General features: G+C 48.4%; 1 protein-coding gene across 1 annotated transcript; it reads left to right on the top strand.

The window, feature by feature from the left end:
* The first annotated feature begins 16,551 nt into the window (after positions 1 to 16,551).
* Positions 16,552 to 20,011, top strand: LOC146806130 (rho-related GTP-binding protein RhoG-like). Its single transcript, XM_085623864.1, has 2 exons — positions 16,552 to 16,631; positions 19,432 to 20,011. Exons 1-2 carry the CDS (start codon positions 16,552 to 16,554, stop codon positions 20,009 to 20,011), a joined length of 660 nt encoding a protein of 219 aa, XP_085479990.1.
* Positions 20,012 to 23,041: the final 3,030 nt, after the last annotated feature.

The following is a 23,041-nucleotide window of genomic DNA, read 5'->3' as shown; positions in this document are numbered from 1 at the left end:
TACATCATGGAATGAATGTTAACTTTGTGATTGTCAATAAAGCCTTTTCATAACTTCCATTTAAACTTATGATTAACTATACATTTTATAATTATCAAAGCATTTGAATGAAATGTGCGCATTTTTCTTTCGTTTCCATTTACATGCTGCAAGTGCCACCTGAAGATCCAGCAACAGAGGTCTCCTCACTCCAGAGTTTTGTACCAACTCACCGGCTCTAGGAGTCTTTGAAAATAAAGGGACTTTTTCCCGGGGTCACCCCTGGGGAGACTTAGGGTGACTCTAAAGAACGTTTTAAGGTCTCCTGCGGTCTCGACCAGCCCACAAACACTCTGCTCTCCAGTGGTGGTGTCCCTGCCCTCTCTAGGACACCACAGAGAAAATATGCAAATTTCATTGCCCAGCTCAAAGGCTTATGGGGCCCTCCATGCCCCAGCTGATCCACCCCGGCATGCTCCTTTCTTCAGATTTTTGTTTCTTTTATTTTTTTTTGCAACTGGTTCCACAGTCCCACTTTGTCCACCCACATGCATTATTTTCATTGGGGGGCCTTCTGGTGGAGGGTGGGGAGGGAGAGGTCCAGCAGATCCTGGAAATCAGGCGCGGGAGCTGGCTCTGCATTTTTCTCCCACCCTTGGGTGGGAGCAGCTGTTCCGGTGCTCCTGCCCCCTCTAGACACGGGCAAAGGGGAGCACCTGGCTCTGCCCCTGGGGCTCTGGTCTGCCCTGGGTGCCTCTTCAGGTCCCTGGTACATTGGGCCCCTTGGTACATTTTTTTTTTTTGATGTCTGTAGGAGAGTGGAATCTGACTAATGGTTGCCCCCAACTTTTTGCCTGGTATTTAAGTGGTTTTTGACTAGTCTGGCTGGGATCCTGCTATCCAGGACCCCAGCCTATCTGCTTTCTCCCTAAAACTGTTGTGAGTACTCTAGGTACAAACATAATTGGATGCTGGGCATGCCCTACCAGTCCCTTGTAGATGGTACCCTAGGTACCCAGGGCATGGGTCCCCCAGTAGGCCTACCAGGGCTGCAGCACTTATTGTGCCACCCTGGGACAGCCACCCAAACTGACACCACCAGGCCACTACTGTAGCCTGGGTAAGGTGGTGCTAGCACCCCTTACAGGGATGTAGGTACCCTATGTCCCATACAATTACAACACATATACTCTCATAGGTCACCCCTATGGCAGGCCCTGGTATCCTACAGGGCTGGGTGCTGAGGTATGTGTGAGGGGGGACCCCTACGTGAGTAGGACCTCTCTGCAACCTTCGTAAAACCGTTACTGGGTTGTTTGTAGTGTAGCCATACCATATACTCTAAACCGCATTATAAGTGAATCGCGTCATCGCGATAACTTGAGAATGGCTACACAGAACCATATCGTGTTTGGTGTCAAACATGAAGGAATCATACCCCCAGTCCAGCCATGGGCATGGGGGCATGATTCCCCCTTGCTAGGAGGGTGATATGGGAAAAGCGGTAGATTTTAGACACCAATTTAAAAGTGCACGTGTACCACAAAATGGCTACTGTCCGCCACCTACACGACTCTGGCTGGCTGTTGCTGGGGAAAACCCCAGCCTCGCCAGTTGGACAATAGGGCTCCTGTGGCAGGGAGGTGCCAGCACCTCCCCAGACAGGATAATGTGGATTGGAACAGGGTGGGTGCACCAAATGTCCTTTCAGAGTTGCACGTAGGCAGCTGCAGAGCCCCAATTCTGCATACACCGCCTGGAACCGGTTCAGGGGCATCCTGCCCCTCGCCCAGGCGGGAAACACACAAAGGGGAGTGGGTGTAGCCACCCTTTCCCGCCTCTACTCTGATTGGTAGGCTCTATTTTGGACCATCCCCTAATCTTGGGGATATATGGGAATAACTTTGCCCTAGAGCCTTAGATTCGTGCAGAACTTCACAGAACTGACCTTCGACAAGCTGCTGCCCAGCTGACTGAAGAAATCTCCCTTGGGATAAAGGAGTTATCCCCCTGCTTGGCAGGCACCTAAAAGACTACAAGATACCCGGTTGGAACTTCGTGGCTCTCCCGACCTTCGACGCCTTCCAGCAACCTCGAGGTGGGTCTCCAGTGCATCCCAGCATCCTGTGAGTGTGCCCAGCAAGTCTGAGCACCCTGGACCACGTGGGTGTCGAGATCCCCGCATACCCCGAGACACCGGCCACCTCTTGTCCAGCACACGACCCCGACCAGTGGGGAAGTTGTGCTTTGGCCCATTTCTGAGCCAACCATCCAGCAGCAATTGTGCCAACTCTCAGCTCCCTGGCCCGCTCCGGTGGCCCGTGGGAGCCCTTTTACGCACTCCATTTTGCTGCCTTCCGTGGTCCCTTGTCTCTCGACTTGTGGGCCCTGACGGAGGACAATCTTCTTTTCCAAGAGTTCCCCTGGTTGCTCCAGGCCTGCTCTACGCTCCCTGCAAAGGAGAGCACCCTCAGACCTCGTGGGTCTGCACCAGCAGCTGCTTTGTTCATCTTGCGTGGGTTGCGGTTGCCAATGCTTAGTGGATCTAATTGGGACACTAACACCGCAGCGACCCTCAGCCGACGTGGGACAGTCGCCCTCCAGAAGCTGGCCTTCCTTGAAGCCTCCCGGAGCCCGTGACTGCAGAGCCCAGCTGTACCTCCTGCACCTGAAGCACCCGACTTCCACAAGCTCCTTGCTGTGAGCTCCCTGGTCACTTGCTGTGACCCAGACTCTGTCCCCTCTGCTTTCAGGTTCATCTTTATCTTCTCTTCAACTCTAATCTTCACGACTCCAACGACACTCTCAGCTAGCAGCAGTTTGGACTACTTTTCCATAGAAAATCAGCCCGCGACCCGACACCAGAATCGACCTATGCACCCGGCTTCCCTGGGGCAGGTAACAGTGGTACTTCGGTACTCCAGTGGTGGTGGGCTCTCCAAAGCCTTAAGTCTCAAGCCTTAACTTTGTACTGTTGCTAGAAGTGTCCTTAAGCTTTAAATATTCAACCGCGACATTCTCCATAGGCTAACATAGCGATCCCGATAGCAGCTCTTTGCACTGCACGCGTCTCCCGTGGGTCCCCTTCCTCTTAACTGTGGGTGGATTCTGAAGGGGCAAGCGATCCTAAATGCCCTAGGCATTGCCTGTAGAATTGTCGTGGTTCTTATACCACTATTTTAGTATATGGTTTGGTCCCCCCCTGGGGCCCATTGATTTCTGTGCTATTTATTGTGTTTATAAATGCTTGTTTGAATCGTAACTTTGCCACTAGCCACATAAAGTGACTGTGGGATTCTGTCTAGAATAAATACATATATTTTATATATATACCTGTGTGGGCTACTCTTTCATTTGGTTATTCAAGAGGTTATTATGGTAAAACAATAAGCTTAACACTCCTTCAAGACTTAGCCTGAAGGCTGCTCTCCACAGCTACCACTAGGATAGCTTTCTTTAAAGGTTGTCTTAAACCTATCATCAATAGGAGTCGAATTGGACTGGTGCAAGGTGTCCCTATAACTAGGAACAGCATATGCCAGGCCAACTTCTCACATTGGTGTGCAGCGGTTGGATTCAAGCTTGCCATTGTTTTACCAGATAACAAATTGAATTTCTAAAGTGAAAGCCACTTGGTACCAAAGGTACATATAAATTCAAGCTAGAATACAGTAAGTTCTACTGAACTTAGAGTTGTGTGTAGAGGGTTTAGCACACCTTGACTACAACTCAAGAGAGGGTTCAGTAGGCCACACTTAAGTGTAGGTAGATACATCACTACACTAAACATTTCTTCAGGTGCCACTAAGGCTATGGAAGGACCCCAGAGGGTCCCAGTAGATAAGTATGATAATTTCTCCTTTGCAGAGCTCAGGGAAATGTGCACCCTTAGAAAACTGAAGACAAACAAAGGTGCCAACACAAAACGTCTCAGGGAAATCCTGCTCATAGCAGACTTTATGGAGTCCATAGGGTCCAGAGGGACGGACAGAGTGGGTGGGCACCCCTCAGAAGAGGACGCTCCCAGAGTGGACTCTGATGAGGACCAGGAAGGGGATGAAAGTCCTGACCTGGAAGAAACAGACCACTCACAACATGGAGGTGATGGCTCAAGAGGCACTCCCTCCACCCTTAAAAGGAGAGTGGTGGATCCAAGAAGGAACAGATCCCCCTCAGTGGGATCCAACCATTCTAGGAGATCCAAAGGGTCCTCTGCCTCTTCTCAGAGAAGAGAATCCTCCCATGAGAGGAAATGCAGACTGATCAAATTTGAGCAGGCTAAGCTTCAGCTTAAAAGAGAAAAGTTAGCATTGGACAGGGAAGCCCTGGAGCTTCAGAAAGCTTCAAAGAAGTGGGGTCTAGAGATCACTGGTGGCAGTGATGAAACCCCTAGAGTTAGAGAGAAAGTCCCTGACAATAGGAACCTCCACAAGATTGCGCCCCCCTATCAGAATGGGGATGATATCCACAAATGGATATCTGCTCTTGAAAGGGCCTGTAGAGTACAGAGGGTCCCTGTAGAGCAGTGGGCAGCAATCCTGTGGCTCTCCTTTTCAGATAAAGGTAGAGACAAGCTCCTCTCTGTAAGAGAAGAGGATGCTGATGATTATTATATCTTGAAAGCTGCTTTAATAGATGGGTTTGGCTTAACCACTGATCAATACAGACTTAAGTTCAGAGACACCCAGAAAGCACAGAATCAAGATTGGGTAGACTTTGTGGATTGTGCAACCAAGGCACTGGAAGGTTGGTTAAATGGCAGTAAAGTTAATGATTATCAAGGATTGTATAATCTCATTATGAGGGAGCAGATTCTTAATAATTGTCAGAACCAACTTTTACACCAGCACCTGGTGGACTCTGATCTGACCTCTCCCCAAGAATTGGGAAAGAAGGCAGACAAATGGGTCAGAACCAGGATTAGGCCTAAGAACCAAGTTGGTGACCAGAAGAAGGATTCCACTAAGCCCAAAGAGAAAGGTGGGGATGATAAACAAGAAAAGTCCTCTGAAGGGCCCCAAAAACCCAGTGCTGGGGGTGGGTCCCAAAATACTTCCTCTAATAACAAGAAACCATATTGCCATGTGTGTAAGCAACCTGGCCACTGGAAAACTGACTCCAGCTGTCCTAACAGTGGCAATAAAGAAAATGTTCCTCCAAAACCAGCTCCAACACCCCCTGTTACTACTAGTAGTAATCCCCCAGGCGGTGGGAGTGCACCCAAAAATTTAGTTGGGATTTCTTGGGGAACTCAGGGGGACTCTGGCCTATCCAGGTCCCCTACTCAAGCAACTATGGTCTGTGATGGTGGCATGGGGTTTGCCAACTTTACCATGAGCCCCAGTATTCTGGGCAGGTACAGACAAGAACCAATAATCAATGGTCAGAAGGCTGTGGCCTATAAGGACACAGGGGCCAGTGTCACCATGGTGACCAAGAGGCTAGTGCCCCTAGATCAGCTTTTACCTGGGTTTAGCTACCAGGTGACCAACATAGATGGAATCAGGACAGATCATCCCATGGCAGTGGTAAATCTCAGCTGGGGAGGGGTCACTGGCCCCAAGAGAGTGTCAGTGTCCCCAAACTTGCCTGTAGATTGCCTCCTGGGGAATGATCTAGAAATCTCAGCCTGGGCTGAGGTTGACCACAAGGCCCATTTGAAAATGGTAGGAATCCCTGAGAGAGTGGATGAGACCCCGAGGGCCTCACCTCCACCCCAGGAGAAAATAGAAAGAGTGAAGCCTGAAACTATGGATCACTCTACCCAAACAGAGAGCATAGGGGAGGAGGAGCAGTCTTCCCCCCACCAGACTACAGGTAAAGGTCCAGTTTCGCAGGGAACTGATCCTGCCCCTTGTGAAGGAACTGCCCCAGAAGTGGACAGGCTTGGCCTGCCCACCTCTCTGATGGCAGGGGACCCTTCCAAGGTGGTACCCAGTCTGGAGCAGGTATCCTGCCCCTCTCTACCCTGCCTCAGTCAGCCCAGGGCTGCAGAGGACAGGGAGGTCAGTGGACCCTTACTGGGCCCCTGTCCAGAGGAACCCCCTCATCAACAGATTAGGGACACCCAGCAGAGTAGTTTCAGCCAGGTGAATATTCCTCTACAAACTGAGGGATCCCCCTTACCCCTAGGTCTAGGCACCCCTCAAATGGATGTTGTTGAGCACAGGGAAACCTGGGGCCTAGCCGCCCCAAACCTTCCAGTGCCCTCCACTATTCCAGCCAAAGGGATCCAACCCCCAGCTGTAGGCAGCCAGAGGTTGACCCTTAGGGCCAGATATGACACCGTCCGGGGCAGAAAGGCTTCCATAGTGGCCAGTGATCTGAGGAGGTTGAGACCAACCCAAGTAGGGTCTCACTTCCAGACTCAGACACCCCACCAGCCCACCTCTGACCCAAAAACCAATACAGGTAATTTCCCTAGACTTTGGAGAAACTCTAGAACCCCTTGGGGTAGGATTTCCCAAGTGGACCATGACACAGGGAGCAACCATGTTAGTACAGGTTCTTCCTTATATGGCCACTCAGGAAATAAAGGCTTATCTGGACAAGGTTAGCCTTATCTCCTTTCGTTTGGGGGGGGGGGGTTATGTAGGAGAGTGGAATCTGACTAATGGTTGCCCCCAACTTTTTGCCTGGTATTTAAGTGGATTTTGACTAGTCTGGCTGGGATCCTGCTATCCAGGACCCCAGCCTATCTGCTTTCTCCCTAAAACTGTCGTGAGTACTCTAGGTACAAACATAATTGGATGCTGGGCATGCCCTACCAGTCCCTTGTAGATGGTACCCTAGGTACCCAGGGCATGGGTCCCCCAGTAGGCCTACCAGGGCTGCAGCACTTATTGTGCCACCCTGGGACAGCCACCCAAACTGACACCACCAGGCCACTACTGTAGCCTGGGTAAGGTGGTGCTAGCACCCCTTACAGGGATGTAGGTACCCTATGTTCCATACAATTACAACACATATACTCTCATAGGTCACCCCTATGGCAGGCCCTGGTATCCTACAGGGCTGGGTGCTGAGGTATGTGTGAGGGGGGACCCCTACATGAGTAGGACCTCTCTGCAACCTTCGTAAAACCGTTACTGGGTTGTTTGTAGTGTAGCCATACCATATACTCTAAACCGCATTATAAGTGAATCGCGTCATCGCGATAACTTGAGAATGGCTACACAGAACCATATCGTGTTTGGTGTCAAACATGAAGGAATCATACCCCCAGTCCAGCCATGGGCATGGGGGCACGATTCCCCCTTGCTAGGAGGGTGATATGGGAAAAGCGGTAGATTTTAGACACCAATTTAAAAGTGCACATGTACCACAAAATGGCTACTGTCCGCCACCTACACGACTCTGGCTGGCTGTTGCTGGGGAAAACCCCAGCCTCGCCAGTTGGACAATAGGGCTCCTGTGGCAGGGAGGTGCCAGCACCTCCCCAGACAGGATAATGTGGATTGGAACAGGGTGGGTGCACCAAATGTCCTTTCAGAGTTGCACGTAGGCAGCTGCAGAGCCCCAATTCTGCATACACCGCCTGGAACCGGTTCAGGGGCATCCTGCCCCTCGCCCAGGCGGGAAACACACAAAGGGGAGTGGGTGTAGCCACCCTTTCCCGCCTCTACTCTGATTGGTAGGCTCTATTTTGGACCATCCCCTAATCTTGGGGATATATGGGAATAACTTTGCCCTAGAGCCTTAGATTCGTGCAGAACTTCACAGAACTGACCTTCGACGAGCTGCTGCCCAGCTGACTGAAGAAATCTCCCTTGGGATAAAGGAGTTATCCCCCTGCTTGGCAGGCACCTAAAAGACTACAAGATACCCGGTTAGAACTTCGTGGCTCTCCCGACCTTCGACGCCTTCCAGCAACCTCAAGGTGGGTCTCCAGTGCATCCCAGCGTCCTGTGAGTGTGCCCAGCAAGTCTGAGCACCCTGGACCACGTGGGTGTCGAGATCCCCGCATACCCCGAGACACCGGCCACCTCTTGTCCAGCACACGACCCCGACCAGTGGGGAAGTTGTGCTTTGGCCCATTTCTGAGCCAACCATCCAGCAGCAATTGTGCCAACTCTCAGCTCCCTGGCCCGCACCGGTGGCCCGTGGGAGCCCTTTTACGCACTCCATTTTGCTGCCTTCCGCGGTCCCTTGTCTCTCGACTTGTGGGCCCTGACGGAGGACAATCTTTTTTTCCAAGAGTTCCCCTGGTTGCTCCAGGCCTGCTCTACGCTCCCTGCAAAGGAGAGCACCCTCAGACCTCGTGGGTCTGCACCAGCAGCTGCTTTGTTCATCTTGCGTGGGTTGCGGTTGCCAATGCTTAGTGGATCCAATCGGGACACTAACACTGCAGCGACCCTCAGCCGACGTGGGACAGTCGCCCTCCAGAAGCTGGCCTTCCTTGAAGCCTCCCGGAGCCCGTGACTGCAGAGCCCAGCTGTACCTCCTGCACCTGAAGCACCCGACTTCCACGAGCTCCTTGCTGTGAGCTCCCTGGTCACTTGCTGTGACCCAGACTCTGTCCCCTCTGCTTTCAGGTTCATCTTTATCTTCTCTTCAACTCTAATCTTCACGACTCCAACGACACTCTCAGCTAGCAGCAGTTTGGACTACTTTTCCATAGAAAATCAGCCCGCGACCCGACACCAGAATCGACCTATGCACCCGGCTTCCCTGGGGCAGGTAACAGTGGTACTTCGGTACTCCAGTGGTGGTGGGCTCTCCAAAGCCTTAAGTCTCAAGCCTTAACTTTGTACTGTTGCTAGAAGTGTCCTTAAGCTTTAAATATTCAACCGCGACATTCTCCATAGGCTAACATAGCGATCCCGATAGCAGCTCTTTGCACTGCACGCGTCTCCCGTGGGTCCCCTTCCTCTTAACTGTGGGTGGATTCTGAAGGGGCAAGCGATCCTAAATGCCCTAGGCATTGCCTGTAGAATTGTCGTGGTTCTTATACCACTATTTTAGTATATGGTTTGGTCCCCCCCTGGGGCCCATTGATTTCTGTGCTATTTATTGTGTTTATAAATGCTTGTTTGAATCGTAACTTTGCCACTAGCCACATAAAGTGACTGTGGGATTCTGTCTAGAATAAATACATATATTTTATATATATACCTGTGTGGGCTACTCTTTCATTTGGTTATTCAAGAGGTTATTATGGTAAAACAATAAGCTTAACACTCCTTCAAGACTTAGCCTGAAGGCTGCTCTCCACAGCTACCACTAGGATAGCTTTCTTTAAAGGTTGTCTTAAACCTATCATCAATAGGAGTCGAATTGGACTGGTGCAAGGTGTCCCTATAACTAGGAACAGCATATGCCAGGGCAACTTCTCACAATGTCATTATCTCTGGTCTATGGAGGGAGGGGGGTCTCAGAAACAGAAAGCTTCACTGGGGATGGGGCTTCATGCATCCCATATTTCAGATTGCTGACATTGACCTCAGGGTCCCTCGGCTCTCACTCCCCAGGGGTATCCAGAGAACCAGAAGGGGAGCACTACCCTCTCGATGCCAGACCCGGTCCCACCGACCCACCAGAATGCTTGTATTTTCTTGGGCCCCACTGGGCTGATTTAAGTAATTTTGGTGATGTTCTGCTCCTGTTGGCCAGTTCTAGCCAACCAATCAGAGGGGTTATCTTGAGCCTACTAGCCCCGACACCTGTGTTTTCTTCTGGGAGCTTGTGTTCTTTCTACACATCTCCATGCGCAGGACATGTCTCCCTTATGGACACCTGCCACCTCTCCTGGGCTCGGGGGCTTCCTCAGCTGCACCCCCAAGGCAGAATACTCTCCCTGTCTGCACTCCCCAGGTCCTAGGACTTCATAGCCACTTGCAAGGCACCTGTATGTCAGCAGGAGTGAGAAACCTCTTCCTTTTGGAGGTCACACACCTGCAGGACCAGTTCACTGAAGATCAGAGGGAACCTTCCAGCAGGCCCAACCCTTTACTTTCTCCCAGATGGCATAAGGTGGCCTGGGCCACTGGCTCTGGAGAACAAAAACCTTGCCCCTGGGAGCCAGCTAATGTCAGAAGTCCATGAATCCATTTTTAAAAAAAAATTATTTTTATTAACATTCATCGACATAAAATAGTGCAGAGGAATCGGTACAATCTTTCTTGGCGAAGACAATGAGTAACAGCTCTTAAGGACATTACATTGTGAGGGCGGGTTACGGTGTAGAGGAATCATCCTAATAAATGCTACATGGAGGGCTACATATCTCACCTCGGTAGGTGTCCCACGGGCTCCAGATTCGGGACCATTTTTTAGGTCAACCCCGTGCGGCATAAACCGTCTTTTCTCTATACATGCACCAGTCGAGGTCTTTTTCTCAGGCCTCTACTGCAGGTGGTTGCGCCGCTCCCCATAGTTGTGCAATATTTCTTTTTGCTAACATTAATCCCAGTGTAGCCCACTGTGTTTGGTAACTATTCAGATCAGTAGTTTCCCATATATTCAGGAGGCACCTACGCGCTTCTGGGAGAAGGGCTAAGGCAAGTACGTCACTTAGGATGCCGTGTATTTTTCGCCAATAGGATTGTATGTGTTCGCATTCCCATATTATGTGCATGAATGTGCGTACTTGGCCGCACCGTCGCCTTCATTCTCCTCCCTCAGCCCTTCCCATTTGTACCAGTCCAGGCCCTGTAATATACTCTCTGTGAAGAATTTTTAGCTGCACTAGCCTGAGTCGAGCTGAGATTGCCACCACCCTTGGGGAAGATACCGCCTCTTGCCATTCTTCATCGTCCAACTCCATGCCATCCCTTACCCATTTCTCCCGCAGTGGCTGGAGGGGATCTGTCATATTATTGATCAATTTCTTATATGTTAATGAAATAGTTTTCTCGGGCATGTGACCATCCAGCAATCTATCTTCCTACGCGGAGGATTCAGGGGGGGAGGAGCCCCTCGGAAGGTGTGATCGCAGTGCGTGGCGAACTTGTGTGTATCGAAATCGCTGTGTGTCGGCTAATTCATGCTTTTGTCGTAGAGAGGCAAACGTCTTCACTTCGCCCTTCTCCCTCATATCTTTAATTTGCAAGATCCCAATGAGTTCCCACCTATCGAATCCCTTCGACTTCCATAGATCACCAGCTTTTCGGAGCATGAATCCATTCTTGAGGTGGTAGTTTTCTCTCTTCCAGATGGCCATTCTTCTGTTGTCACTTTCCCCAGGTCCAGGATGTTCCCAAAACTCCCTTGTACAGGGGGTTTTAAGTGGCTTTGGAAAGTTCTAGAAGGTAGGCACCTCTACACAATCCTAGGTTGACATGTCTTTACTCCACCATGCACCAACCCTGGGGAACAACCTTTACAACGCAACTTTTACAACGCACTACCTTTACAACGCATTTTTTACAACGCATAATCCATTACAACGCATGACATTACAACGCATGACACTACAACGCATTTTTAAAAACTACCTTTACAACGCATACTACCATTACAACGCATACCATTACAACGCATAATATTACACTACACTATCCAACACTTACCCTACTGTTGCACCCCCTGGAGTTAGAATAGTAATTTTTACCCCTATACTATCCAACACTTACCCTACTGTTGCACCCCCTGGAGTTACAATAGTAATTTTTACCCCTATACTATCCAACACTTACCCTACTGTTGCACCCCCTGGAGTTAGAATAGTAATTTTTACCCCTATACTATCCAACACTTACCCTACTGTTGCACCCCCTGGAGTTAGAATAGTAATTTTTACCCCTATACTATCCAACACTTACCCTACTGTTGCACCCCCTGGAGTTAGAATAGTAATTTTTACCCCTATACTATCCAACACTTACCCTACTGTTGCACCCCCTGGAGTTAGAATAGTAATTTTTACCCCTATACTATCCAACACTTACCCTACTGTTGCACCCCCTGGAGTTAGAATAGTAATTTTTACCCCTATACTATCCAACACTTACCCTACTGTTGCACCCCCTGGAGTTAGAATAGTAATTTTTACCCCTATACTATCCAACACTTACCCTACTGTTGCACCCCCTGGAGTTAGAATAGCAATTTTTACCCCTATACTATCCAACACTTACCCTACTGTTGCACCCCCTGGAGTTAGAATAGCAATTTTTACCCCTACACTATCCAACACTTACCCTACTGTTGCACCCCCTGGAGTTAGAATAGTAATTTTTACCCCTATACTATCCAACACTTACCCTACTGTTGCACCCCCTGGAGTTAGAAAAGTAACTTTTACCCCTATACTATCTAATACTTACCTTAAATGCAATTTAATATTATGCGTTGTAATGGTATGCGTTGTAAAGGTATTATGCGTTGTAATGGAAATGCGTTGTAAAGGTAGTTTTTAAAAATGCGTTGTAGTGTCATGCGTTGTAATGTCATGCGTTGTAATGGATTATGCGTTGTAAAAAATGCGTTGTAAGTGCATGCGTTGTAAAAGTGTGCGTTGTAACGTCATACATCCACCAACCCTCCTGCACAGCATTTTTGGGAATTTCCAAGATGGCGCTTTAGAATAGTCTATTGAAGCATTTTCCCTGAGAGTCTACACCCTGCCCCAAACTGCCACATCTGTCTGGCCACTTTTCTGCAAAACGTCAGAGTGAAGCCTTTCCTGTGACGGGCTCTAGAGGCTTGGCTAGCCTCTTTTGTTTTTGTGGGACTGAGCCTTCTCGGGCCAGGTGCAGTGTGAAAAGTAACCAGCACATGTATATTCTGTGCCCACCCTCTCCTCTCCTGGGAGCAGGTGTATTTGCTGGCTACTTGCCCTATTGTGTCGAGAGGCCTGTGATCCTCCAGCTGGCCAGGCGATAGTTAGCTAGGCCCAGCAGTGTGATGAATCCACAAGGAGTGCAGATAAGTGCAGATTATGTCACATCATCACTCAGGATTGAGATTTCTCATAATATTGGTGGTTCAACTGAGTTCCTAGGAATACAATGGCAAACCTGTAGATTAGCGTAGATTGTGCCCTTAGGGTGTAAAACAGTGACGCAAATGGACTCTTTAGTAATCACTATACAACTCCATAGTCACACTATTAATGCCGATTCATGAAGTCAGCCCAGGTCTGTACTAATCTGTGGAGATCCCAACTGCGACAGGCTACATGTGCACAGATATCAGGCTGAGCTAGATAGCGGTCTCACATGCTCACCTTACACACGTGTGCATACATGTTCACCTGCAACCAGCGCTGAGCCTCCTTCCCTAGCAGCAGCGGACCTTCCCTTAAAAGGTAGACGCTGCTTGTTAGGTTTCCCAGTCCATTATAACAGAGTTTACAGTGAGCACGCAGGGCCGTCTTTAGTGCTGGCAGTGCACGGTGCAACAATCTTTTTTGCAGCCCCCCCCCCCCCATTGACCTCCTTCTCCATGGATCCCCTCATTACCTCCCTCCAACAGTGTCCTTCATCACTCCATCGCCCCTTTCTCACATGCATTTCATTTCTTTTATAGCGCTACTCATACCCGTGTAGGATGGCAGAGCAATTTACATCACAAAAACATTATACAGATAATGAATTCTACAAGTGTAAATCAGTCTATAGGAAATGTTACATAAGACCATGAGGATGACATGGTATTGGAATCGCAGGTCAACCATACATGCACCAAGCTGGATATTTTAAGAGTGTTTAGTCTAGAGAAGAACCAACCCAGGATTTAAAACATACCACAGTGGTTGGGGTTGGCTCTACTAATAAGAATGTATTTCTACCTAAACAACCCCTCTTTAGCAACATTAGGATAATGAAAGACAGAGGACAAACATAACTTTTTGATGCATACCATGCCGTTTGCATGCAGCTCTTTGATAACTGTTGATAGGTCACTGTGCTATATTAGGATTGTAATTTATGAACTGCAAGTTACAAAAGGACCTCTGTGACAAAAAAGGTAACCCACTGAGCTATTCACCTAGAAGACAGGTTTGTGATCTGCAAGGTACACGTTCTTTGCAGCAGGCACATTAACCCTCCGGTCTACTTTATGATGAATACTGCCACTAGACTCTGATCTCTCTCCAGCAGGAACATAAATCTTGGAACATATTTTGACATTTTTATTGTTGCCTGAAAACTGCTGGACACACAAGGAACACTGCAATGCTTTCCAACCACTAATTTCTAAACACAGCCAGCCCTGCCCACTCTCATCCCTCTACCATGCTGCAGAGTCAGCACCAGGTGCAGCTGCTCCGGTCGCACTGCATCTAAAGCCGGTCCTGTGGGTGAGACATGGATAGTGAGACTCATGGCAGACGTCCACAAACCAGGTTGTTTAAAAAGTGCAAAATCCAGGGGGATTCAAGGGGCAGAACGGATTTTTCACCGTTGCCCTCTTGCACATAGCACTGTTCTACTGGTATGCAGGTGTCAGGATAGGAATGGCCGCTCTGATCTCTCAGTTGGACTTTTTCCCACTTTTCTGGCTATAAGATCAACTGGTTGAAATGTGAGGCCCTGCACCATCCACCACGAGAGCCTCTCTGGGTAGCCTACCATTCAAGTGGCCTCAGTCCAGTTTCAAATTCCTTGGGGTGCATATTAATCGAGGTCTGGAGGACAGGGTTCTTGACAATGTGCAACCCATTGCGGACCGTGTGGAGCATGATTTTGAAAGGTGGTCTGCTCTGAACCTGTCCCTGTGGAAGAGGGTTCAGACCATGAAGACGAATGTCCTCCCTAGATTTAAATACACCTTTGGGATGCTGCCCCTCGTTCTATCGCTCTTCTGTCTGCAGAGCATCCAGCGCTCCATCTCCGCCATCCAGATAGACCGGGAATGAAGGGGGCGAAGCTCCACTCCTCATCATAGAAGGGCGGCTTACATCTCCCGCACCTGGAAGGATTGTGGTTGGTTCAACAACTGGCCCACTTCATGCACTGGTTGTCAACTTCCAGGTCCATACCCTGATGGATGTTGCTAGAGTCTGGGGAACTTGCCATTTACTACATGTCTAGGCCTTTGGTCACTCCTTTCCGCTACCCGATCATTCATACTTCCCAGCATGCATGGCATAGGGCTCATACATGGAAAGTGTCTTGTATCAGGAAGAATGTGCTGCCTTTTGGGAAGCCGCAAACTCGCGTTGCCCTCAGGCCGTGCAGTCAAGAGAAACATGGAGCAGCTGCTTAAAAGCTGCTCCGTGTTTCTCCGTGTAGGCGGCAACCGGCCTGCACTTTTAAGCGTGATTAGAGATCCCCTTGCAGGCAGGTGCTGGGAGTGACTGCACCCGCCTGCAAGGAGATGTCTGGGGTGGCCTAGAACCCCCTTTCCTCCCATTAGAGGGCTGCATTTAGAAGGGGCGCCATCTTTTTGTGGCGCACTTTCAGTGTGTCTTGTAAAGGCATGTTTGCCTCTGCATCCATGTCAATATAGTGCAGGCACAGAGGCAAAGCGATTCCCTCATTTGCACAGAGGCACAACCCATGCAAATGAGGGAACGCCCTCTAGTGATAGCGCATGTGCTGGGTGTGCGCCAGCGCGATCTATTACAATAGGGGCCGCGCAAGCATCTGCGGCTACTTCTGTAATTCCAAAGTGACCCGGGGAGCATTAAACGGGCGCAAATGAATGTTGCGCCCCCGGAGCGCTTGTGTAATAGGGCCCCTGTTCTTTAAAATGTAAGTCTGTGGAATATAATAAATGTGTGTACAGTGCAACGTACGTTACAAACATTGGAAGACCTAGAAGATGACAATTACAAATCCAAAGTGACAAAACAGAGACAAAAGAGGGGGCTTGCAAAGAACACGGTGATTGGCGTCTCTGAAGCTCATTCACAGAATCCAGGTCTCCTGTGCTAGGAAGAGTTATCCACTAATCCCACTAATCAGCAGCAAAAATGAGTGCGTGGACTGCTGGAAGAATGAATGACCAAGCAGGTAGGACAGTATGAACAGTATAAATATTTCAGAATTGATGTTTCTTTCTTCCTTGTACTCTGTGACGTTCATAACCCCCCCCAAACCCTTGACCACTCCCATCCCCACTCAAAATCCATCTGCAACTCGACAAAATAGTCCGCCAGACCATACAGTGCAGCGCACAGATGGGGACATGTTCGAGAGGTGCATCTTTACTGGATAAACTACCATAGAAATACAACTTCAGTGTGATTACAAGGGGCCTTGTGAGCCTGTATGCAAACACTGATCACACAAAGGCTGTGAGGGAGTGAAATATTCTGGGTGCCAGTCCACAACACCTCTATAGTGATACTGAAGCACAAAACTCTAGGACTGAATTAACTATAACCCTCAGTTAGTATCTGGGGTGACAAATCCTACCTCCACATTCATGGTCCGGTTACGGGGACATTTGTCCAGTCGTGTACCACTTTTTTGTGTGGTAGGCATCAAGGAGCGGAGAAAAGGGAGTAGGCAAGATGGGCTGCATCTCTTTTCTGAGACGTCCACCCATCCTTACACCATTAATGCAGAGCCCCACTAGTGAGACCCCTTCTCAGAGGCCACTGTGAAGGATGGACCCTGGGCAGGGTCTTGGATGTCTCCTACCTCAGGTTTCCAAACAGATGGGTGCCAAATAGGCACCATGATCCCAACTGAAGCCACTATCGACTGCAGATCCCAACAGTACTGCTTGGTTGGAGTATTCTGGCAACTTAATGTGGTGTGAGATTGTGTGGATGCATCTGTCTGCTCTCTTTCTTATATATAAAAACTCAAAAATAGGGAAGAGCGGATAGGGCTACCCATAATAGCATCCTCGACGCAACATATACATCAGAAACTTGGGCTATCTGTGTAAAGGGTATAACCGGGGAGAGTGATAGAATAGCAATACTGTGTATTATCAGTGTGTCTGGATGCTTATAAAAAAATAAGAGCTACTCTCCCCCACCAATCTAGATGGGATTCTTCCTCATCGAGTATATTACCTCCACCGATAGTTTTTTAGGGGGTGGAGGAAGCACTTTGTGGTGGTAAATTACCACCTGTTCCGAGGAGAGAGATCTTATTAACATTAAAAATCCATTTCAGTTGAAACCAATATCTGTAATTTATTCTTGGTTCCTCGGAGGGATATTAAGAACAAGAACAACGGCACATTAGGGATAACTATTGTTCTTCTGTCGCTTGGATCAACACGTTTCAGCCTCTCATGGGATCTTCTTCTTGCTTTTCAGAGGAGCAAATTCTTCAGTCAGATCGTTCATTGAATCATTGTACTTGGCTGCGGCGCCATGAATGTCTTGTTGACTTCCAACAGAAGGAAGAGTTAATGTCAATGTCAATGTTCTTAGTGTCCCAAAACCACACCGTCTGCATCCTGGTAACCACGGGTGTCTTGAAGTAGACATTGGCTAGCGTAGAAGGAATATGAAGAAGGTCGGACCAAGAGATGCAACAGAGCACTAATCCAGAAGAAGGTTTTTTTCTAGCTACTCCAGGATGTGTCCCGATGTTCCATGCTGACGTTAATAGACACGTCCAGGGGCTCACACTCATCCCCCTTACCGTGGAAGCTGTAGGCTGAGGGTGCAAGGGCTCTTGTGTTCCTTCCATTGCAGCCTCGCCTCCTGGACAGTCCCTAAACCCCTTTGTCCGAGTTCTTTGTCCTGCTGGGGGCAACTGAAGGTCAAACTAACACAACTGGGACCTTGACTCCACTTTCAGAAACACACAAAGGTACCACTGGGGTTACTTCACAAGATTCCAGGAGATAAAGTGAGACGGAAAATATTTGAGACTCAAACACTCTGTATAGGTAACAATGTGCGCTTTGCAGGACTGCCAGTGTGTGTAATTAGTAGACAGTCATTTCCATAGTTCACAATGCAAAGAAAATGTTCTCATAATTATAGGGTTTGTTGCTACCAACACAGCCTCATTTCAGCCAACTTAAATAACAAAAGGGTGAGTTTAAAACAAACATTTTAAAAAATTTTTTTAGCAAGTTACATGTAGATGGAGAACTATTTCACATGATTGTAACTTGTGTCCTGCAGGCTACATAAGGATTTGTGCAACAAAATTGTAAATACAGGGAGCTATCATATATGAAATAGAAATATGTGACCCACTTCTTACATGTAAGTCAACATAGATATCTACCACCTGAGCTAGTTTATTATTCACACCTATGACCAGGTATTTCACACAAACCTCTCCAGCAAGTACATTCATTACTTGAACTATCTTTATGTCTTGAAACATAGATCTCTGCTGCAGGTGCCTTAACCCACGAATCTGCCTTAAAATGCTGTCTGTATGTGACCAATCAAGTTAAACAGAATATCTTTGCCATCACTTTTCAATGTTGCCAATTTCTTTGGGTTTAGATAGGCGGACCATCCTTAAGTGCGCAGCAAAGGGCCTCTTCAGCCAGTGTGCCAAAGATCTTTGCGCCATCTCCGTGGCGGGGAGGGTTCAGCCCTGCACACCAGGGTCTCTTGTCGTCTTCCTGATGCCCTGGCTGATCTATAATTTGATGACACCCTGAAGCTGAAGCATGGGGAAGAAGAGGGGATTCACCACATAGGCGTCAAGTGGATCCAAGATCCAGTAGATCTAAGCATGCTGGGACCTGCAGGCCCATACCTGCAGCGAGAAAAGTGAAACTACATGTCCCAGCATTCTCAGTGCAGTAGGCTGAAAAAGAAAGCTTCCTGGAACTCTCTCTCCTGACATGGAGCCAGTTAACCCCTATGCAAGTGTGACGTGAATTTTAAAGACTCTTCTCCACTCTAAATAAAATTCCAAGCTAGCGGTAAATGGAGAGTGGCTGTACACGTCCGAATTCCCTTAGAATTATAATCTGCGACAATCAAGGCTAGGTAAAATAGTCAAATGAGAGATCCCGGCTATAAACCTAAGGTACGTTTTATTTTAAGGAGCTGCCATTTTCTTTGATGCAGGTGGAGGTAGAACCTTGAAAGGACCTGTGATTCTTGTTGTTTTTCTCCATAACAAACCCCAACAACATCTCCGGTGGGCCTTGCTTCCATCAACCAGAGGGCGTGTTTTCTTTCAGTCAGTCATCATGTTATGGCACCAGGCTACATACAAGATCTGATCGAGCTATACACCCCGAAGACGATCCCGCGAGTGAGCTGATCAGGTCCTACCGATGGTTGGTGCTTGGGACTCACGGCTGCTCCACATTCAGCGTCTTCCAATCTAATTGGCCGGCATGCCTGCAGTGAGATCCATTTTCACCCAGGATTCCCTCTCTTGGTGCCCTGTCTCTATTATCGCATTATCCGCTTGATGCAATAAAGTTTGCCCTGCTGCATGCTGCAAATTCAAAAATGAAAGGCGGATAAATTGAAATATGCGCCTGTGTGTGCGACTCTTGCTAAAAAAAACAGGGTGGAAGAAGGAAAAGATGGCAAATAAGAAAGATGATGTATCATGCCAAAATATCCTAACCATTTGCAACACCTCTGACCGTGTCTTTGTTCCCTTGCAGGTTTGTGCAGTGGCACGATGCAGAGTGCAAACTGTGTGGTGGTAGTGACGTTGGAAAGTCCTGCCTTCTCATCTGCTACACACCAAATGGCTTCCCGCACTATACTCCCTGCTTCAACAACCGTGGATCCATGATCACAGTAGATGGTAGGACTCTTGATTTGTACCTCTGGGACTTAGGAGGACGCGACGAGTACGAGAGGCTTAGGGTACTGTGCTACCCTGAGGCTAATGTCTTAATCATCTGCTTCTCAATCGCCAGCCCCTCGTCTTACCACAATGTGAAACACAAGTGGTACCCGGAGGTCAGCCGTCACTGCCCCAACATAGCTGTCCTCCTGGTGGGCACCAAGAAAGATCTAAGGCATAACGCAGAGGTCATCAAAGAGCTTCAGAAACAGGACCAAGCCCCGGTTACCTCACAACAAGGGGCCACCCTTGCGAAGGAGATCCACGCTGTCCGGTACATGGAGTGCTCAGCTTTGAACCAGGAGGGTGTCAAAGAGGTCTTCACGGAGGCAGCCAAAGCCGTTCTCAACCCCGTCCAGAAAAAACCCAAAGGGGATTGCTGCCTGATGTGAAATGAAGATGATGTGAAGAGTTAATTGGTGGCCAGAGAGTCTGCTTCTTGGCAATAAAATACCAGAAGCACATGTGGAACTGACTTCCATTGTTGCTGAATAGACCTAATTTCCAAATCATAGGCTACTCAGCTGTAAAGAGGAGCACTACGCTGAAATTTTGGCAGCGGTCGGAGTGGAATATCTCAGCATGCAAATTGTGAGCTGTGCCTTCTGGAAACGGTCCATCCTTGTGCAGGAACACCTATGGCTTTGCCGTAGCCATCATTGGTGCCGTCTCAAGAAGAGCAGATGCCGCTGGGTGCATGATGAGTACAGACTCAGGAGTCAGCTACATGCACTATGGCAGAAAGGAGTGACAATGAATGATTACCCATGGCACCTTCTATGACTTGAAAAACTGTTTGAAACTATTTTGATGTGGGTATGGGACTGATTTGTGTGAAGGTAGCATTGATGACAGCCATTACTTTCTAGCTCTACACCTGGACTGCTCACCTCATAGTGTGGGTGTCTCCCCCTGCTACTTGGTGTCAGTGTCTGAGGTTCAGGATTTGCTATAATAGCGTAAAGTGTTTCTATCAAATATAACGTTTATTGCATCCCGTTTATCGTTCGCATGTCAATGGTATGCACCCAAGGATGTCCATGCTCATGTGAAGAAATGTGGTCATTAATTTTCTGGAGTTTCCTAAGTAAATTTTGTATAATTATAACATAAGCTATAACCAGTTTATAACTATAACAAGGGTTTGCATATGTGTATGTATCAAGAATTTGGGCGTGCAATCTCTATTCCCATACCACCTCGGTAACAGCAGTTGAGGTCCTAGTGTGCACCCAGGGGTCAAAGTCAACAGTCGTGCAAATGTCCTGGGGAAGGGTTCTTCTCCCAGAGGCATGCTCCCCTCTCTCCTACAAGCAACCTCGCTATGTTTAAATCTTCTGCAAAATGGGCCCCTTAATAGGGCCTGCAACCAGCAAGTTTCCTTTGGAAACACCAGAGAGAGCGGTGTAGACAGGGTACTGTAATTTGCCTCCCCTATGCACACTGTGTTCATTGCCCCTCCCCTCACTGTGTTCATTGCCCTTCCCCTCTGCACACTGTGTTCATTGCCCCCCCCTCTGCACACTGTGTTCATTGCCCCTCCCCGACCTAAAAAACTACAGACCCATCTCCTTGCTCTAGTTCCCAGCGAAAGTCATCGAGAAAGCCATCAACAGCCAACTCGCCACTTTCATCAAAGAACACAACATCCTCGACTCCTCCCAATCCAGCTTCAGGAAAAATCACAGTACGGAAACCACCCTCCTCGACACAACAGACATCCGCACCCTTCTGGACAAAGGTGAAATAGAGCCCTCATCCTCCTCGACCTCTCAGCGACGTTCGACACAGTCTCTCACCGCACCCTAATATGCAAATTCTACGATGCAGGAATTCAGGACAAGGCCCTCGACTGGATCCGCTCCTTCCTCTCCAGCAGAACGCAGCGGGTCACACTCCCCCCTTTCCTCTCAGACCCTACACCTACCACCTGCGGAGTCCCCCAGGGCTCCTCTCTCAGCCAATGCTCTTTCACGTCTACATGGCTCCACTCGCCCCCATCGTCAGAACCTACAGACTCAACATTGTGTTATACGCAGAAGATACCCAACTCATCCTCTCCCTATCCAACGAACTCAACACCACCAGACACAACTTTGGAGAAGGCATGGAAGTCGTCGCCAAATGGATGAAAAACAGCTGCCTACAACTAAACACCAACAAAACAGAAGTACTCATCATGGGCACAAACCCTGACGCCTGGTGGCCTCCCCGCCCTCGGAAACCTGCCAACCCCCACGGACCACGCACGCAACCTGGGAATCATCCTGGACTTCGAGCTCAAAATGGACCGGCAGATCAACAGGGCCGGCCTTAGCACTAGTGTCCGCCCTGTGCGACAATGTTTGTTGGCGCCCCCATCCCCCCCCCAAATGACCACCTCAGCTGCGGATTCCCTCACTACTACCATTTGACAGCGCCCCTCAAGTCTCCATAACCACTGTCTATTAGATTTATTTCATTTTATATCGCCACTCATAAAAGTTTAAGATGTCAGCATACACTTTACATCACACACACATTGCACAGAGACAATCACTCATCGGTGTGTAAATCAGTGTATAGGAAATGTTACATAAGACAGAGACCTACAAAGAGTAAGAGTCACATTTCATCCATACTGGTAGGCAGTATAGTTTAAGAGTGATTGGATTGGAAAAGCACAAATTCAGAATTTAAAATGTAACACCATTATTAGGGGTTTTATTTAATAATAAGAATTGATTTCTACCCAAATGAACCCCTTTTGTAAGATTAGGACAATGAAAGACTGAGCAAAAAATATATTGCTCTAATATTTTCCTTGCTGTTGCATGAAGTTCTTTGGTGGCAGTTAATAGCTCACAATTAGGATTTTAACTTATAAACTGAAAATAACAAAAGGATCTCTGACAAAAGCAGTAACCCATTGATTTATTTATATTATATGCACTTTGTGATGTGAATGGGGCACATTCTTTGCCGCAGGCTTATAAACCCTCTGCGCTATGATGAGTCGAATCTCTCACTAGACAAAGCTCCGGTCTCTCCAGGAAGAACATTATTCACCGGAGTTGTCATTTTTATTGATGCTGGAAAACTGCTTATTATGTACGCGGCATCAGGTGCTTTTGAAAATATGAACATGACGCCCCCACCCCAAGTCAGTGCCCGGTGCAGTGGCACCGATCGCACCGCCCTAGAGCCGGCCCTGCAGATCAACTCCGTCTCGTCTTCCTGCTTCCACACCCTCCGCCTCCTTCGTAAGACCTTCAAATGGATCCCCCTCGAACACCGAAAGACCATCACTCATGCCCTGGCCACCAGCAGACTCGTAAGCTAAAGAACATCCAGAACGCCGCCGCAAGACTGGTCCTCAACTTGCCAAAACCCTGCCACATCTCCAGCACCTACGCACACTCTACTGGCTCCCCGTTGAGGCG

The sequence above is a fragment of the Triturus cristatus genome, chromosome 8 (genome assembly GCF_964204655.1).
Source record: "Triturus cristatus chromosome 8, aTriCri1.1, whole genome shotgun sequence".
Taxonomy (NCBI): Eukaryota; Metazoa; Chordata; class Amphibia; order Caudata; family Salamandridae; genus Triturus; species Triturus cristatus.
The sequence above is the reverse complement of the archived record's forward strand: the minus strand, read 5'-3'. Positions and strand labels throughout refer to the sequence as shown.

What these genes read in the sequence shown, in the direction of transcription:
- LOC146806130 (XM_085623864.1), top strand. Translation starts at nt 16,552, where the DNA reads ATGATCCCAACTGAAGCCACTATCGACTGCAGATCCCAACAGTACTGC. An exon ending in TTCTGGCAACTTAATGTGGT is followed by an intron (nt 16,632 to 19,431) that starts GTGAGATTGTGT and finishes GTTCCCTTGCAG; the next exon opens with GTTTGTGCAGTGGCACGATG.